The sequence below is a fragment of the Hippoglossus hippoglossus genome, chromosome 5 (assembly GCF_009819705.1).
Source record: "Hippoglossus hippoglossus isolate fHipHip1 chromosome 5, fHipHip1.pri, whole genome shotgun sequence".
NCBI lineage: Eukaryota > Metazoa > Chordata > Actinopteri > Pleuronectiformes > Pleuronectidae > Hippoglossus > Hippoglossus hippoglossus.
In genome coordinates this window covers 23,202,609-23,222,296 of record NC_047155.1, presented here as the reverse complement: position 1 = coordinate 23,222,296, position 19,688 = coordinate 23,202,609, and the positions used below count along the sequence as shown (strand labels likewise).

The following is a 19,688-nucleotide window of genomic DNA, read 5'->3' as shown; positions in this document are numbered from 1 at the left end:
GAGCCTGGCCATGACAACCTCAGTTTCATACTGTAGTTGTTAATAGAACAACAACTCCCCAGTTCCCTTAACTGGTTACCAGTGGCTGCCCGAATCCGCTTCAAGACACTAGTACTTGTGTACCGTGCTGTGAACGGATCAGGTCCAGCCTACATCCAGGACATGGTCCAACCTTACACCCCAGCCTGTCCACTCCGCTTTGCATCTGCCAATCAGCTTGCTGCTCCCTCACTGCGAGCTAAACCCTCAACAAGATCACAACTGTTTCCTGTTTGACATCAGGACAGCAAAAAGTCTACACATCTTTCACCGCAGGCTAAAGATACATCTCTTCCGACTACACCTTGGTTAAGAAGATGTCTAATAACCATCATCAACTCTGATGTTGGGGGGGGGGGGGGGGGGGGTAGTTGCACTTATATATTGCGCATATTTTTTTTTAGCTAATGTACTTACATGATTTTTGCTGTTCTGGGTTTGTACCCTCATGGTTGAATGCACTTATTGTAAGTCGCTTTGGATAAAAGCGTCAGCTAAATGATATGTAATGTAATATAATATTTAATAATAACATAATAATAAATTACTTTACACGACTAATTATTATCATCGAACCATCATAATCCATGCTATTATACTCTCCTTTATTTATTTATCTATCTATCTATCTATCTTACATAAGTTATAAGTTATAAAAGTTAAGAGCAGGGTCATGGCCAGGGGGTCACTGGCCCCGCTGAAATCTGATTGGCCCCTGAAGTGCCCCTGTGTTTGAACAAGGAACCATTTTTAAAATGAACAGTGAACAGTGAACAAAGAATGACAGTAGTGTGCATGGATGTTGGACACATAACTGGCCCCTCTGTGTAAACTCTAGCCCCTGATTTAGAAAAAACCTGGAGCTGGCACTGGTTTAGTAAGTAGAAGATGAACTGGTGTCCAAAAGATTTAAAGCTAAAATGTATAAAAGTGATCCTTTTCATCACTTTTTGTTTTGTAACATTTTAAAATGGAAAAACTTCAAGGTACACCATTCAAACCTTTGGGAACCCAAAGAAATTTGAGCTCTCAGAAAACCTTCACCACCGTCTGAGACCTTAATCATCATGTTGGATTACAGCTTCTTCACAATCATCATTATGAAAGTGATGCACATTTTGAAGTTTTACAGCTACTCGAACCATGGTCTAACCGTCAGTAGCCATCAGCTCATCTTCAACAAGGCTCCAGCTAACTTACCGTTGAAGACACTGTAAAAACTTTAAGGTTACAAATCACAGTTGTTCTCTTAATAAAAGCCTGATGTTTTAACAATTTGGATGATTCAAAAAATGAACATGACTATTCCAATGTCCTGTGTCCCTGAATGTACTTTTTGAAGTAGTCCCCTGAGTCTGTTTTCTTTAACTTGTTCCAGTGCCGCAGGCTAAGGTCAGAGGTCCTCTCACCCTGCTGCTTTTGGCCAGTGGCGGACAGGTACACGATCACTACAGTGATGGATGAAGCATGCGGAAGACTTGTGCAGTGATGAGCATGAAAAGAACAAACGGCTGAATATGCACAGATCTGATTGAGTGAAGGTGATGCTGTGTGACAGGACAGGGAGCAGCTTGCGTCTGTTTGCTTATGCTCATCTGTGCACAGGCAGATACAGAGGAGGGGGACTTTCATGTTTTGACACTGGATGCTAAACCAGACGAGACAAATAGGTCTGATTGTGTAACACATTCTTCCTTCTATGAAATATGTCGGACTGGACTCGGAAGAAGTTTTCTGGAAGCTGGTGAAAGGAGAACTCTGTAGCAGCTGATGTCTTATGCAGAAGGTTTTAAAGTAGACTTGATGCATCAAGGAGAGCAGAAGGTGGAACAATATATAAACGCTGTGTAACATGAGCAATTGTCCCACAGCATCCCCATATATCTTCCTCTACTTGCGTCACCCATTCTAACAGCACATCCATGAATGGCTAGAATTGCTGTCACTCTCTGTTACGTGTAGGTGTTCACATCCTATTGGATAGTTTAGCCTAAAGTTTGCATAACCAAATCACATAGTGTCCTTAAGTCTGGCCACTGGTGTAATACACAGAAGAGTTAAAGTTGGTGCCTCTCTGTCTGGAGCATCTGAGTTAGATATGAAAGTCCCTCAACGTAGAAAACAATACAGTTGGTTGGCTCTTTATCTACAACCTGACCTTGGGTACTGCTTAGATAGAGAAGGGAGTATCTGTGGAATTAGACAGACACTATTCTCTTGTACATATATAATGTAATATACAATAATATATAGTGGCATATACAGTAATGCGTGAAGATAGTAAAAAATTCCTCAACAACAGCCATCTTTGTTACAGCCACAGCTGACCAATTTTAAAATTGACCTTACAGCCAGAGGTCTTTGTTGCATGTCATCCTTCCTCTCACTTCCTAGCTCATCTCATCTACAATCAATATAAAGACAATAAGCACAAACCATCTCGTCTACAATTGAACAAACCTTTATTCATGGACAGTCATTCCACATTTTAACAAGAAGGTATGCAAACACACATACATACATGGAAAGTGGTCTGAATCAGTCCTATGTTCAAAAGGCAGGCGGTTACAGCAGAGAAATTAACAGTTAATTACAAAAAGAGTTTTAGTTTATTGCTGTTTACGGCGACATTAACTTCACCCATAACCTGGATCATTAGAATAATACACTTCAGGGGAGTTGATACTATTTACACGCTGTATTTATTTACATGGGCAAAGTCTGAGAGGGGACACAAAGAGCTTAATCTACATTCTCATAGTGCTTGAAAGTTGAACAAAACTCGATTCTCAGTACAGGGGTTTGTGGCAGATGAATCGTATGTTCAGTCCGTGAAGGAGGCCGAGTACAGTTATCACATCCAACACCCGTTTTATCATGAGACCTGAGCCAAAAAAAGAAAACAAACAGACCACAAACTAAAGAGAACACAATTCCAACTGAGGCTTTTTAGAGATAATAGAGAAAGAGTATCATCAGTTGAACAACTAGCCTCCCACATAACTGACATCAAGTCGAATTACCACACTCCCGGATGGCTTCAGTTGAGTGTTTAGAGTCATACAAATCAAAGCACGTCCAAATTTGTTGGTTTAGAAAATCACCACCATCCTTTAAAAAGAGCTTCCCGCACATCCTTCCTGCGTGTGCTTTGAAACGAGGACTCTGTGCTCCTGTCAGAACAGTTGTGGTAACGCAGTTACTTGCGTCCCGTAAAATGAAATACGAGGAGACAAGCCATCAGGACGACACTCAAAAACAGCACAGGCAAGCTTATTAATAAGACACCGTTACAAGAGTTCTTTTACTTTTCATATTTTTCTATTTTCTGTACATGATAAAATAGGGCAGTGTCTTTTCGTTCACACTGACAATCACACACACGCACTCACACACACACACACACACACACACACACAATGAGTGAACACATCTGAAGAAAATACTGTAAGACTCTCACTTTACATAGCCCAGTTGTCAGTTGTGAGGGTAACACTACCCATTCTGTAAGAAACAAAAGTAGAATAAATCTATTTTCACATGCAGCGGTTAGAAAATATTACAGTGAACCACTTTAAAGCCGTCACTGTGGATCTTAGCATCAAAAGAAAAACCAGTGAAACTTAAGGTGGTGATGTGTATCGTCTCGCAGTATCAATGCAGGAGAGCACAGTGGTCCGAAGTCCAAGATGTTTTCACACCCTTTGTGTCGCAAGAGGTGTAATGTCTCACCCACAGAGTTTCCAGTGTGATCTGAACAGGGACAGTGTTTAATGTATGATTGTAAATGTGTGTAACTGCAGATTCTGATCCAGCACTCTGGGCGGTTTTCAGCAACTACACCACCCCTTCGATGAAACTGGTTTCCAGGTGAACGATGAGCATCCGCAGGAAGGACATCTCCTTGCGCGTGTTCTCGAAGATGATCCGCGGTTCGTCGGATTGGCACCGGAGACAGTTGGGCGCCATCACCATGGCCAGGTTGTTCACGTCCATCTTGGTGATGGCCACATTGGATGGCTGAGCGAATACCTGGAGATAATCAGGATGTAAGGAGAGAGGGCAGCCAATGAGCACAGACTGACCTTTGACCTGCGGTGAGTCAGTCATATAAACTTACATAAAAACATTCAATTATTAATATTTTGTAATCAGTGTTTACATTTGTTTCAGTGGTTTTATTTTTGTAATTAGTTTTAATTTGTTTATTTTCGCGGCTGCATACGATTTAATTGAAATCTCTGGGACAACGGTTACATGATGCTTAACATAAAAAAACACATAGGATAAGATAAATCAAGTGCAAACAACCTGTACAGTTTTAATCCTAAGTGGAACAGGGACTCTGGTTAGGGTAGATTAATGTAAGAGTTGTGTATGCGTGGACTCTACATCTACAGCAACATGGTGGTTACCTGCAGGAAGTGGATGAAGTAGCACAGCACCAGCCTGTTGAGCTCAGGAAGAGACTGCACCACAGCGATGGCCGCTACCGGGTCGTCACAGTTACTGACGCACTGCATGTAGAAGTTCATGGGGATGAGTGGCTCCTCCAGCTCCCGATACCACAGCTTCATTAGAGAGGCTGAACAAAGAGCACAGTATTTAATATGCATGTTCAAACTGCAAACACAGAAAAAAACTACACCTCATAAAAAAAACATATCCAAGCCTCACCGGGTACATTGGGGTCAGAGAGATTCTCTGGGATCCTCCACTGGTCCACTTGGAGCTTCAGTGCGTTCACTTCATCAATGTCTCCAGGCACTCTGAGGGTAAGACACACTGTCAGTTACACTCAGCGGCCACAAGAGGGAGCTCTAATCCTACCATTACACCATCTCCATGCCCTGTGGCAAATCCATTACACGTGCACACCCAATTGGCATCAAATGTGGCTTAGTGGCTGAAAGTATTGTGTTCTTTGTTTGCAGTGCCTCTCCAGAGCAAAACAAAACCAGAGGGACATAAAGTGACCAAACAACACACTATTAAGGAAAGTCCCAGTGTAGATCCAGTGTTGGAGATCACATGGAGATCACATGGAGATCAGTATGTAGCAAGTTTGACGACAAGGAACAGTTTCCTCAACAAGTCGAGTTGGTAGAGAATTCAATTTGCTGGGGAGAACCTTACACAAACACACAGTTTGCTCCAACATGCTTGTAAGCTTAAGCAGTAAAGTAAACACATATTGAAGTATCAAATTAAACAGCGCTGGTCTCAGAAGCAAAGTAGGCTGTGTTTGTACACAGCCTACTTTGAAATTAGGGGGTGCAGGAGACCACACACACGTGTTTATATACATTGCACATACTATGCAGCACACACACACACTGTACATAAAATCCCTCTCTAATTTCATCCCTCTGTAATCCCCCTTCTCTCACACTGATCACTGGTATTCTGGCTGGGTTGGGTCTGTCTTACCTGAAGATGCCCTCTGTCTGAGCCCCGCCCAGAGCCAGGACGTACTGGGAAAGCTGAATCTGCACCCAGGGCAGCTTCCTGTCTGGGAAGAGCTCGCTCTGCCTCTCCATCACCTCCTCCAGAGAACTGCCGAACAGGGAGGGGGTGATGATGGCACGCCTGCTGTGGTCGATTTCCTCCAGTGTGGGCTTACGAAGACCCTGGAGGGGTGAGAGGTACGGAAAGGGGCAGGTTTACTACCTGGGTACGTCAGGGACTATGATACCAATTATTGCTGCGTCTGCAGCTGCACTGGGTCTGTGTTTATGTTTTTGCCTGTGACTGTGTCAGTGGACCTGTAATTATGACTCTCTATGACAGTTTCTACGATGACTCAGACGTGAATTAACTTTCTCAGCGATACGTCCTATTTTTATGATGTGAATGTGAAATCTTTTTTTTGATAACATAAAAATGCAACATCTAAAGCTCAAATATTTTATATTTCTTCCAGTTTACCTTTTTACCACCAGTGATAGCCACTTTCTGTAGTTTCCGATGGCAGAACTTGGCGTATGTGCTGACAGGCAGGCCTGCAGGGCAACAGAAGAGAAGTGGAACAATGAGATTCAAGTTCACAAGAAACAAGATACACACCATTGTAAGGATCTTTAGGAAAACCCTTAAGCATCAGGCATTACTAAACACACAAAATAATAAATGATTTAAATTCTTTCCCACAAACAAGGCAGGCAGTGTGTTTTTTTCCCACAGATGTATGAAAAGAGTATGAAAGACGGGCAGACATGTTGACGGTGTGATTCTGGCATATGGGGATTAGAGCAGGCACGACTAAACTGTCAGGCCGAGGGAAGATTTACTGCTGTTGAACAAAAGCCTTAGAGGCAGGATCCGGCCTACACATCCAACGCTCAGGTGATTCATCAGTGTACACAGACATAAAGGTCTCCAGAGAAAATGAGAAACACAGCGGCTCCCTGTCTGCTCCCTGCCCTAGGTAGCTACTGTGGAGCCAAGATCTATTTCAGAAGTGAACTGCACTAAAGGAGGCCGGATGTACTTCAGACTCAAGTAGTAGAAGAACCTGATCTGTCCAGGAAAGAACTTCTCTGCACTTCTTCTCCTCAAACCAAAAGCAGACAGAAAACCTTGACTGTTAGGTCATCGTGTGTGCTCATAAAAAAACGACATATATTACTTCTGGTTCATACTAAAACACGAAGCTCTCACGAGGTCTTTCCCTGCTCCTAGCAGCTCCACTGTATGATGCATCTGAACCAGGACCAGATGGACAAACTTTGACAGGATTTCAAGATGTTACAAACACTTTAAAGCATATTCCCTACACTCAAAGCCCCAAGATTTATAGCAAACAGGTGACTCCACGAATGCACGCTCACAACCTCTGCTAAACTGACCAAGTTTGACTATAATTATATCTAATTAGAGAGATCAGGCCAATAATTCACCCTTGATCTTGGCATAGACAGGAAAATTATTTCCCAGGGCTCCGAACATAGAGGCTCCAACTTAGTTTGAGAACACAGAGAGTGCAGAGCCCGTCGCTGCAGTGTGAGAAGGGGTTTGATCACTACTGGTCTATATTTACATCAAGTTTGATGTCATGAAAACAACTAAGCTACCAAAGCCCAAGAGAAATACAAGCTCATTATGAGCTTCAATGTACTGTACCAGGCATGACACCTGTCGGCTCATCGGCTGCAGCTCAACTGAACAACAAAAACACGACACCGTTAAAGGATGGTGACGAGACAACTTCAGTCATATCTTGGTCATTTTTCGACCCGGTCCATTTGTCTGTAAAATTATAAAAACTAGATTACTGCGGGTACAGGATTACCACAGGATTACCACAACACTTGGTGGAATGATGCGGTCTGGGTCAGGGGAGATCCAGATCAGGGTTCAGATCCAGGACTTTTTTTTCATTTACTTTAACACTCGTGTGGGTATTCTTCAACATTTTCCTTTATTTCTCAGAGAATAATTCATGGATCTTTAAGGGGACTGAGTCCTATATAGTGGAGGTGTGTGCTCTACTGAGTGCCATTCTAGTTGTTTCTGAGATGTTCATCCTACTGCTGGTGGAAAACAACCTACACCCAGCCCCTGAGAGGCCTTTTCTGAGCCCAGGCCTTGTTTGACCTGACAAGAGGCCTCTAGTCAATGTCCAACATGCGACTTCCGTTCCTGTCCTGCCCGCAGCTGCATGTTGCTCTGCTCAGATACAATGAACTTGTCACAGCTCCTACATTAATCAAGAAAACAGAAGCTTTTTTTATGCTGTTTTTGTACATGACTCTTTTTTTGTTGTAGTTGACTTTGACTGATTACTCCGTGGAAGACCCTCACGGTTAGTCAGAGAGGAACAGTAGCGTTTCTCTGTGACCTCTTAGTCAGTTGGCAGTTAGTCTGAGTCACTTCTGTATAATGTGTGAGGTCGCTGCTGTGGTGTCTACCGTGAGACTATGGGGTTCCTCTCTTATGACATCATCATCAGAGCTGGCAGTGTGGTCTGCTCCATTATAAAGGCACGTGCCGATGAGTCGGTAACATCTTAGATGGCCGTCTGACATGCGAGTCACCAGAGGGACAGCTAAGATGACTCACAGTGTGGTCCATTGTATGCGTACTGAACTTTCTGAAATTCTCCTCCCACATATTTTTTTTTCCCAGCTCAACTTTCTGGGAAATTAATTCATTGTGTCTGCAAACATCAGCATGTTCTTTTCTGACAAGCTGCACAGTGCCGAATTTTCCATCCCACTCGGAGTGGTCACTCTACAGGGAGCGATATGTTTGATTTGTAATGGCTCTAGAAGGCTTCTGAAGAGAGTAGAAAAACGTCTTTGAGGCTCCCTCCCCTACCTTCTTCATGCTCTGTCAAACAGATAAGCTTGTACAAATGGGAAATAAAGAGGATCCCATGTTCTTAAAGCAATGTTTCGGACCGAGGAGCAAGTAAATGAACAAAAGATTTACCCTCTTCCTCGTCTGTGTTCTGTTTTCTCTTCTTTCTGGACTTGGAGTTCTTCTTCAGCTTTAGCTCCTGCTGTTCCATTATGAACTGAGTCACTATGAAACAGAGAAAACAGCAAAGGTCAAATTTCTGATGGTCAGTCAGATAAGCACACTACAGCACTGTACTCTCTAACATGCTCATCTTGACTAAATTTAATTCAAATTCCAATGAAAGGGGATAGAAGAATATTTAACCTAAAAAAAACAGACATATATAATGCTGATGATCATACAAAACATAAGAAAGAAAAGATGACCCACCCTCTTGCTCAGTCTGAGACTCACATTTCTTGTCGCTGGTGGGGTCAGTGTGTCTCTGGATGTAGCCCTCCAAGTAGCAGCGGAACTTGGGCGAGGGGGCAAAGAAAGCCAAGCTGACAGCCATCAGCTCCCAGCCCGCCGCCAAGCTCCTGGGGCTGCCATTGCCCGTGGTCTGCCTCACCAGCTGCACGTAGAGTTCGTCCCGCAGCCCCGGCATGTCCCAGCACTTGGTGATGATGAGCAGGGCGCAATGGCGGCGATCCAGGCGCGACGGCCTGTCTCCCATATAGGCCTGCACCAACTTGAACATCTCACAGGCCTCCTTCCTGACAGCTCGGTTGCTGGTGACTAGCATTGGCTTTTTGATGGAGCCGCGGTTCCACGAAAGCATGTTGGCGATGGAGACGCGGCGACGGAACAGGCCTTGCTTGTGCATGTTGAGGTGCTTGCTGGCCCAATCCTCCATGCCCATGTCAGGAGGCGGGGGCTGCCGCAGGGTGGCGTAGGAGAGCGGGTAGGAGGATCCTCCCGCTCTCCCTCCTGCCCCATCACCTCCTTCTCTGTTGTCATGGTTGGCAGGGCGGTGGGGGCCCAGGGAAGCAGTCCGGCCATCCACCATGCCTTTCTTTCGGCTCTCCAACTGGGCCTGCAGCTCTAGGGTGCTCGCCTGCAAGGGAACAAGAGGCGGGGAAAGAGGAGACAGAGGTGGTGAGGCAAGAGTGCAGCAGAGGTACAAACTGTGTGTGTCTATGTGAGTGTGCAGCTGTATAGTCTTCGCTAAGCAGAGCTGCCTTCCTCCTAGTGTGGAGGAACGCTCTGCAGTGCCGTGGCTCGAGGGGAAATACTTGCAGGTTCATTAATTTCCTAATGCCCGAAAAGAATTTTACTGGGACAAAAAGTCCCAAATCCTCATGAACCCTGGTCTCAGCCGCAGGTGAGCAGATAGTGTCATTACAATCCTTACCCCTGTCCCTCCCTACACCACTCACCTAACCTACGCTCTACACAAGACACTCCTGTAATCCCTGTGGCAGGCTTTACGACCACTTGGAGCACCACAGCTCCCTTAATAGAGAAAACCAGTAACCCAGATATACTCAGCAAGCGGCCAGGAACAACACGAAACCCAAGCCAGAATCTAAGCTCAAATTTATTAATGGAACATTAAATGCAATGAGACCCTGATGTAATGCGTAGCTGACGAGTGCCAGTAAAGCTGGACTTTAGATTTTGGTTTCTCGATCAAATGGAGCAGATCTGAGGTCAGGTTTTGGCAACAGTCTCAACAGTTGCACTGAGCTGATGTTTGGGTGGGTGACACAGAGGTCAGTGCCAGAAGTCCAAAAGCAACAAAGACTATTTTTTAACTATGGGGACATATACACCAGAACAGGGTGGTAATTTAGTCACGCTATTGGATTGGGACACAACAATTAAACAGTGGAAAATGCTCCAAGTTTATAAAAACATGAATTATTCATGTTTTTTGAGGAAATGGTCAAAGTTGCAGTGCATCCTTTGAAGTAAGGTTCAAAAGGTCTTTCAGCAAGAACAGCATGTTCAAATATGGAAAATGTAGAGCTGCTCATACATAGCAAACCATAATCTGTGAGTGTGTGAGTGGTATAACAGCAGGTCTGAATAACATTCCAGGACAGACTTAGGGGGCCCGCTCACTGCTCCTTGGCTGTTGTCTAATAAGCTAGGGCTATGCTAGTGGTACCAATAAGCCTCGGTACCAGTCGGCCTTCTCTTCATCTTCACTGCCAAGCCTGGGCCATATGGGCCACAGTGGTCCTCCTTCCTGACCAAGGGGAGCCATGTCCTGAATCTCTCTGGCCTGGCATGGGCCCAAGATGCCCAAGCACAGAGCTGGCATACGAGTATACAGCACATGCAGTGCAGGGCAGATGGACGGTGGTAAGAGGATGACAGGTAATGCTGGGACTGTGGCCATTTGCAGTCAGCGGTGCCCAGCCTGCCTATATCCTGGGGATATTTAGGTGTTCAAGATTGGAATGAAAGAGGCATTACTCACAAAATGCTCTGTGTTCTTTTCAAAGAGACAGATTAGACAAACTCTTTTTATCCCAGAGCTCCCTGGTGAATCAGATATTCATTATTATAGCCGCTGAGGTGCAGTAGGGCTGGTTTGGAAAACAGCGCTTTAATGTATGGAGGAATGAGGTGTGAATCTGTTGCAAGAAGGGATTTGGAGATTAGAAGTAGCAGAACTTGGAATTGGCTCCACATGCTGCTACTTATATAACTGTATTTAGAAGACAAGTAGCTCTTTCATCTTCGATTACGTGTCCTTTTTGTAAGGACTCTTCGAGTCCATGGTCCAACCACATGTGTCTCTATTTATTTTAGTGCTCTGTTCAAAATATAAACAAACCTATTATGCCATCTTGGGCTTTTAAAAATGTTACCTGCCCGAATAATCGAGAGGAATATTTCTGCTCAGCCAAACAATATTTGTGTCCTCTGAAGTGGACATGTCCATTCATCCACTCACAGCTCTCTTAGGACTGGACAGACTCGATAACACAAACACAGCACCTTAAATTTCCCTTGACACACAGATGCTTTATTAAGGCTTGACTTGGCCTCGTTTGACAAAATGCGACTGAATTCTTCTCTAATCTGATCGAGAATCTGGAGAGACAGTAGTAGTCAGAGCTCTCCCAGACCAAACAGAGCTGAATCCAAGCAAACCTTCTGAGGTTTAACAGACCACACAACAGCACAGACACAGACACAGACGTCAGACAGCTAAGTGTCAAAGTATAGGATTAGCCTACAATATAACAATACCGCTTTTTATCATTAATACCAACTTAACTTTCTGCTGTTTGTCTCTCTCTCTGTCGCACGCAGACACACACACATATACACACAGGTTGTAGTTACCTGGGAGGGTGGCCCTGGGGTCTCTGGCGAGGAAAGACTAGCTTGGCTAGTCACACTCATCTCCAGGGTGTCCACCTTTTCATATGTCCGTTTTTGCCTCCCCGGTATCTCCACAGGGGTCAGGGCAGGGTTGCCATGGTTACCTGCCCTATTCAGTGACCGGGGGGCCCCAGTGAGGTCCTCTCGAGATGCGCACGTGCCTGCTGACCCTCCCACATACCACCTGAGTGAGTCTGCAGGGGAGCGTGTTCGAGGTACGACAACCCTCTCCCCCATGTCCGGTTCAATTCCCGCTCTCACTTCCCTCATGGTGTTAGAGCGACTCACCACTTCCCTCATCTCAGCCATCAGCCTCTCATTGAGGGCACACAGCTCCCCGCTGCTGCCGACTGACCCCGGCCTGCCTCCTACGACGCCACCAGCGCCTACCCTCCTCCTGCTCTTTCTCCTCAGACTTGGGGAGGGTCCAGTGGAGTAACCAGAGTCTTGATAGTTTGCTGTGGCCTGCGGGGTCGATGAGGGGAAGTCTTGCGAGGCCTGGCTGCTCTGCCTGCTGTGTCGTGCCTCCATGGCACGCTGCACAGTGGCCTCCAGGACCCGCCAGTTTTGTTTCTTGTCCAGTGTACTTGGACCCGGGGTCCCTGGCTCTCTGTCCTTTAACTGCCCTCGAGGTTGGGGCAAAGAGTGGGCCTGTAGCTGGGTGTGTGGCTGAGGCTGGGTCAAGACAGGATCCGGCCTGGATGAAGGGGAAGGGGAGCGTGTGGGTACAGGAGAGCCAGATAGGAGCCCTTGTTTGGGGTCCACATTCACCATGTGCTTGATGCACTCCAGACCAGCTGGGCTGTAGTCAGAAGAGGAAGGATTCCTTCTGTGCCTGGATCCTGGATGAGGGTGCTGGGGGTTTCTGGGCTTCTGAAGGCTATGTGTAGGTGTTAGGCGAGACAGAGGTGGTCCATTGTACAGGTGCGCCCCCTCTACCTCCATGTCTATTGGGGGTTCATCATATATGGGACACTCTGAAACTGGCTCATCATAGATTGGAGCGGTGCAACCATACTGGGGAGAGATGGGGCGTGGTGTACTGGTTTGTGACCTGCTAAGGAGCGGACTGGGGTGACTACTTTCTGATGTCACCAAACAGAAGCTGCCATTGCTGGCTTTTCTCAGGTGATGGGCCTGACGTGTGTCAGCTGCCATTTTGCCAGAGGGAGCAGTTTTATATCCCTGGGTGGAGCTGATGTGTGCTCCTTGGGGCTTGTTGGGGGAGGGATGCAGGGTGAAGGTGTTGGATTTGCTGGTCACACCGTGCTGGAGGTTCTGCTGCTGCAGGGCTGGGCTGGGCTGGTTACGACTCATGCTGTTTACCTTCACCAACATGGATGCCTTCGAACCAGGAGCAGGCTGCCATCTTTGAGAGGCATCCCTGAAAAGGACAAAACAGAGATATTTAGACACTACTCGAAGCAAGAAAGTAAATATCAAGTCTGAATAAACAAGCAAAAATCAACTTCCGATACAATAATAGCACCATCATCATATTCAATCACACACAGGCAAGAAACCAGTCATTACATTTAATCTCTTTTAGAAAATCCAAGGCTGATGGGGCTGGGAAAATCAGAAGCGATCCACAAATATTTCTGCAAAACATTTCGCTGACCTCCAAATACTTTACTTAATTTTTAGTCAGGCAGTCAGAACAGCCTTATCAAACCCATGAGACTCCAATGTGCGCTGTATAAACCAAGAGCCTAAAAATACTGAGTGATTTAACACAACACATCACTAAATCCCAGCCACACTTCCTCCTAACAGTGTGACTAGAGCTCTAGCTGATTTATATGTAATGTTATATGTACATTTGATGTGTTGTATGTATGTGATGTAGCTACTGTTGGGTCATGTGGCATAAATGCATACTATATGGACCCAGGCCACATGAAAAGAGGTTGATGTGAGAGAAGTCAGGATTGCAGTAGTACAGAGCGGAGAAGATCTCCACTGGGGTCCAAAGGTTAATTCTTCTCCTTTTGGTTGAGCAGCTGGGCTAACTTCAAACTCAATGGCCCACTGCTAATCCTAGCAACATACAGCTATCAGCCTTCACTCTTCCTTTGCAATCAGGAGTTTTCAGTTCTTAACTGATCAAAAACTTGCCCTCTTAAACCAACGGGTGTTGTCTAAAGCGGGAATTATTGCACATTCACACGTGGACACAGTTGGCAGCTCGCCAGAGAAATACACGTGACGCAGCACAGAATATGCAAGTTAAAAACACATTCTCGCTTAATCAACGGTCAAAGAGGTAAATAAATTTGAAGGAAGGCAGAGGAAACTTACCTTCCTTCAATCCAACCTCTACTTAACATTCAGTGTGGTAATTAGATCAAAGCTGATCACCGTCTGTCCTTGTAAATCCAGACAAATACACAGATCAGTGTAGAGCCAGAGCTGCTGATCAAAGCCTTCCCTTTTCCAAGAGCACTACAGCTCAGTTGAGGGTTGAGCTGTAACGGCAGGAAGAGGACGCAGAGGGAGGAGAGAAACGGCGGGGGCGGAGTGACCCCCTTCTCCTACCCACATCTCTCTGGAACAATGCTGAAACAATTCCCCTGAGGTCCTCAAGCCAACGGCAAACTTCCTTTAGTCCTTCTAGCTCTCTCTAGCTCCCTCTCTCTCCCTCTCTCAGGACCCTGTGCCACCCCAAGTCTATAGAGTGAGTCACACCACCTCTGCGGTTTGAATGTAAACAGGCTCTCATCTTCAAATGGTCCCAGAGATTCACAATCCGTGCGGGGCCTATTAACAGCTGGATCTCTGCCACCTGGCACGGCACCAGGACAGCACTGCCACAACCACTGTTGTTGGGAAAAGCTCCAAGTCCCCCACCTCACTGAGTTTATTTCCTAAATAACACATAACACACAGACAGACACGTGTGAAGACAAGAAGCTCTGATGGATGGGATTCTCCCCAAACCACCACTGTTTAGTTGTTACAAGCAGGCGCGAGTGTGTAAAGCTATACAGGATGAAGGGAGAGGGGGTTGATAGGTGACAGCTGTAAACGTGCGAAGCCACTGTTTGTACTCTTTGAAACAGTGTATGTTTTCTCACCGCGGCCTTGTCGAGCAGGAGGAGGTGATACAAATGCTACAAAATCATTCCCACCTCAGCAGCTGACACACAGCTGACTGTTTAGCACCAGTTTGCTACAGCAGGAGCGGCTCACACATGAAACACCACGGCTTTCCTCTGATTGGACAGCCCAGGAACACAGCAGACCTCACACACTCAAACCACAATAAACAAATTCTTCTTTTATTATCTGCAAACAAAACAAACCATGTCTCTCATACAAAAGACAGTCACTATATCATGGTAATTACTCTCAAGTAATAGGGTAATGTAAAAAAACACAAATATGCTGATCGTGGATGGGTGATGTACTTTATGAGGACTGGCCCTGAACTCATAGTGACCACCACTTCCTGTCCGAGGAGGTCTCACACAGGGTTGGAGAGAGGGCTTCCCCATATGTTGCACAAACAGGAAATGTCTAATGTAATGTTCACACACTGAGCCAGGGAGGAAGTATGGGCTCAATCTTAATTATAAGGGGATTATATGTAGTTTAACAAAAAAATTTGACTTAATACATGTGTAACTCCATATCCTTGGACAACCCTGAGATGAATGTCATGTAAAAAAAAAAAACAATGTTTAATATTATTCCTCCCTGTCCATACAAACCCTAAATGATATCTTATGATCATTTCAGTAGCAGCTTTACACAGACTATTCTTCAGGGACTGAAATTGAATACATTCACAGACCTGCGAGGAGCACCCTGCTAAGTTCAGCTCACATTGCTGGGACAGAGGGATTTTGTCAGTCTTTGTCTCTGTTGTTTGCCTGCCATTGTCCCAGTCTGGCTCAGCAAAGGTCTAGCATGTTCACCCCCTCCAGTACTGGCACATTATGGTAGATGTCAGCAGGGAGCTTGGTGCGATGATCATCACCAATGCATGGGGGCCGCCAGCCAACTCAAGCAGTAGGGCTGTGTATAGTGTCTTCGATCTCCCTCCAAAGCTTCTAATCCCATTACACCGCTAGAACAACTTGCCTATAAATAAACCCCAGATCAACCAAATAATATATGATTAAATACTCTGGACCAAAAGAGCAACAAGGACAGTACAATGGTGAGAAAGTATGACTGGTGTAGAGTAGGGACAAATTTGGTTGGTGGGGGGTGGTGTTGGTGAAGGAGAACAGAGCTAGAGAGACAAGAGAGGAGGGTGTGAGCATGTGTAAATGAGACGGGGTGGGGATTAGTCGTGGGAGAGTGCAGCAGGGGATTGAGCGGGAAGGCTGGCATTCCTCAGGGCCCATTCAAAAGGCCTCTGCGGCAGTGTGGGGAGTTTCATACAATGCGTGGCTAGGCCATCGTCACGGAGACGCCTCCCTCAATGGAGTGTGTGTGTGTGTGTGTGTGTGTGTGTGTGTGTGGGGGGGGGGGGGTGAACCTGAAAGAGCCATCTTCAACTTTCAGATACAGTCAGGAAAACTTACAGGCTCTTACATAACACTGAACGGGCCTGGACTTTGTTTCTAACTATAACAAAAGTTATTTAGAAAGGGTGTGTTGCCTGCTGCAAGTGGGCTGTCAGGTGTTGGTTGAATGTTAGCTAAAGGGGGGGGGGGATTATGCACAGCAGTTTATCATAGTGGTTAAAAAAGACATAATAATGATCACTGGGTGAGTAAGAACTCTCTCTTGAATTTTCTAAATCCTTAGCTGCTTGTGAAAGATTATCTCTATTTCAACTTTTCTCAAGCACACATGATTAGACACATACACACACAAACACAGCGCATGTGCACATACATGTGATACGCCCACAAATGCAAACACAAACACCCTCATTTAGAACACAGAGCTTGCGTGCAAGACGTTTAGGAAGATGGAAAACATGTAATATCAAATGAAGTTAGAGGCCCTTTGGACACCAATGGGATAAAGCGATCGGCCTCTGGGGCAGCAAATCAACTTAACGATCAGCAAATTTCATTTAGCCTCGGCTGTGCTGGTCTCACTCTCACAAACACAGTCCAACAAACACACTCCCAGATAGCTCTATCGCTGCTCTAAATATTCCTGTGGTCTCAATAACCAACTAAATGCACCATGGGGATTGTGCTGTCAGCAGATGTTCTGTGTCTTCTTTCTTTCCTGCCTGGAATAGCTGTTGTTGGAAAAGCCATCAGCTGAGTCACTTTGGCGGACAGGGATATGGATTTGGAAGTTCGTAAATTTACCCCCTGGGAAAAGTGGGGTCTGAAAAACAGCGGTTATTATTAACAGTGGCTGGGCAGGAAGAGGATATGAGGTCGCATAGGCCAAGCAAACACCTCAGAGCACAGACCAATGGGATCACTGCGATTTGCGTACAGGAAGGAAACTTAAAAGACAAAGAGGATTCACTGAGGACAATGTTCATAGCTGGTTTTTCCTCTCACTTTTAAACAATCAGCCGTAAAAATATCAAGCAGCATTATAAAATAATTTTGGGGGATATGGGGTAAAGCTGGGAGCCCCCCTGTTCCTGTAAAGACACCTCCAGAGAGCCAGCTGTCCCACAACAGCTGAACTGACGCACCTCCCTCCTCTGAGCCAAGATGTCTACCAGCTGTGCATGTCTGTGGCTCCTGCAGCTCGACCCTCTGAGGAGGGCTGTGGTGGGTCAGAGCACAGCCACTAAGATTATTTTTGAAGGGACAGGATGAAGCCAAACCCAACTAGATTCAAGAGAGACCCGCCTCTGGAATTTGAAAGTGCATCTGAAGCTCAACCCACTACAGCACACTGTTTGGATGACATGATTAAAAATCCTCTTCACTCTCCCTGTCACACACACACACACACACACACACACACACACACACACACACACACACACACACACACACACACACACACACACACACACACACACACACACACACACACACACACACACACACACACACACACACACACACACACACACACACACACACACCACAAAATCTGTTCCAATCAGTCTCGAGTTTTAGAGATATGATCAGGAACACAGAGGAGCAGAAAACCACCAATAAAGTCCCATGAGAACTGGATGGGAGCAGAAGCCCTGAAATGTACGCTGAAAAATAAAATTTTCATGCTACGAGTCAGCTGAAGCAGTCACGCCTCAGGCAAGTTCACATGTGGTCCCATTGGTGCTTCATGAAAAACACTGGAGATATTCCTCTTCACCACAACACCAGAGAGAAGTTAACTGTAAAAGCAGTGTTTCGGCAACATCTAAAATAAAAACAAGAGGTTTTGGATCCACTGCTTCAGAGAGACACATAAAACTGAAGCTCTGTAATCTTGTTCTGAGAATGCCATAAACTTTACATTTACGAGAAAGACAAGAGTGAAACATGGAGCATGCAGAGAAACAGCACAGAGATAAAAAAAACTAAATAGGGACTTTGCCACAGCTAAGCAGACCAAAGCACTCAGGCACGTATCAGCATCAAGAGGTCAAAGTGCAACTTTTTTTTTAGCCAAGACAAAAAAACTTTCTGAGAACACTATAAAGAAAGAGCTGAAAAATTAGCTTACCACAGCAGGAGTGTAGGGAAAACAAGTTTCCCAGTGTGTGTAAAAAGACTATGTCTTCAAAGTGGCAGGAGATGAAAAACATGAGGCTTGTGCTCTCGCAGTAAACATGCACACAATGTGTGACTCATTACAAACTTAAAACTTTATCTACCCATAAGACGCCCCCTCCTTTTCTAAATAAACCCAGTGGTGATTTCTCCTACATGAGTCACAGCAAGACGGGCACAGGGGCGACGGTCACTATGAGGGGAAGTCTACTTGTTTGTTTTTTTTATATACTTTTGCCTTCATGTGGATGGATTACTCCCAAATTCCCCACAACTGTAACTGAAATAGAAATCAAAATACCATGTCTTCAGTTCTATTTTTCCCAGACACTTTTGGAGAGGTTTCTACATTTGCCCCTAATCTCCCTTAAAACACATCACGATGAAAAGTAGCCCAACAACCGTTTAACTAATTGCAGACCCACACAAAGTCAAGATTTTAGCTTTTTAAAGAATCCAAAGTCAACCAATAGGGAAAGACGAGTTGAAAGTGTCTAATGTCAGCGTGACTGCCTTCAACCGAATACTGTCCCACTATGTCATTACAGGCCTAAATGAGAGGACACATCCAAGTCATTTGGTGTTCTTCTTCTCCGTTCAGCACACCCAGACTTCCTGCTTAGAGAAAGCCATCAATTGACCGGGGGGGGGGGGGGGCAACTAGCTTTGAGGGGGGGCAACTAGCTTTGAGTGAGGGCCTTTGTTACTTTTAGTGGTCCATTATACACCCCAGGCCACAGGCCAGACCATAAGACAAAAGAGTAATGTGACCCAGAAGTGAACTACCTTGGGTCATTTCTGGGTTGTCTAACTCCATGCTGTCAGACGTCCTCAGTAGACTTTCAACATCCACTCAACCTCAGCAGGTTTCCTGTAACTTAAAAGCTCTGTTGAAAGGAGCCCACACACGGTGAAGACGTAAATCAAACACTATCACTGGTGAAATCTTCCACAGACTTTACCTGGTTAATGACAGCAAGACAAAGAGACACTGACAGGCATTGAAGGTGGGTGAAATCCGATGCAGATGTTATAAGTTAGGTGATCTGAAACACCTTCAGTTCCGACATCATGAATAGAGCTAAGTTACCACATGTGACTGGTATGTTTACCTCTGGGGAGCACGGTACTTCCCTGATGAGCTCCACAGGCACAAAGAACCCAGGAATTCCCAGGACATGTGATAAGACTCGGCTAATGAGTAACAGATTTGGCCATCAAGTCGACATACGAGCGCGCTCATCTACCCAGACATTCTACAATTAATGTACGTAGACAAATACAAATATGAGCTTTAAAAAAAAG

General features: G+C 45.4%; 1 protein-coding gene across 5 annotated transcripts in view; it reads right to left on the bottom strand.

The window, feature by feature from the left end:
- Positions 1-2,484: 2,484 nt before the first annotated feature.
- The window catches only part of zgc:92107 (uncharacterized protein LOC492329 homolog), a 30,888-nt gene continuing 13,684 nt past the window's right edge, over positions 2,485-19,688 (bottom strand). For 2 of the 5 annotated variants that reach the window (XM_034585111.1, XM_034585114.1), the window contains exons 3-10: positions 11,686-13,108; positions 8,773-9,439; positions 8,473-8,565; positions 5,968-6,041; positions 5,470-5,669; positions 4,717-4,808; positions 4,455-4,624; positions 2,485-4,071 (exon numbers count right to left, since the gene is read on the bottom strand). In XM_034585111.1, the coding sequence (XP_034441002.1) occupies positions 3,877-4,071; positions 4,455-4,624; positions 4,717-4,808; positions 5,470-5,669; positions 5,968-6,041; positions 8,473-8,565; positions 8,773-9,439; positions 11,686-13,108 (2,914 nt within the window). In that variant the 3' untranslated portion in view covers positions 2,485-3,876. Of the gene's footprint in view, positions 4,072-4,454; positions 4,625-4,716; positions 4,809-5,469; positions 5,670-5,967; positions 6,042-8,472; positions 8,566-8,772; positions 9,440-11,685; positions 13,109-14,025; positions 14,180-18,336; positions 18,448-19,688 lie in introns of those variants that run through there. The other 3 variants (XM_034585116.1, XM_034585115.1, XM_034585113.1) reach the window with 3 other exon arrangements.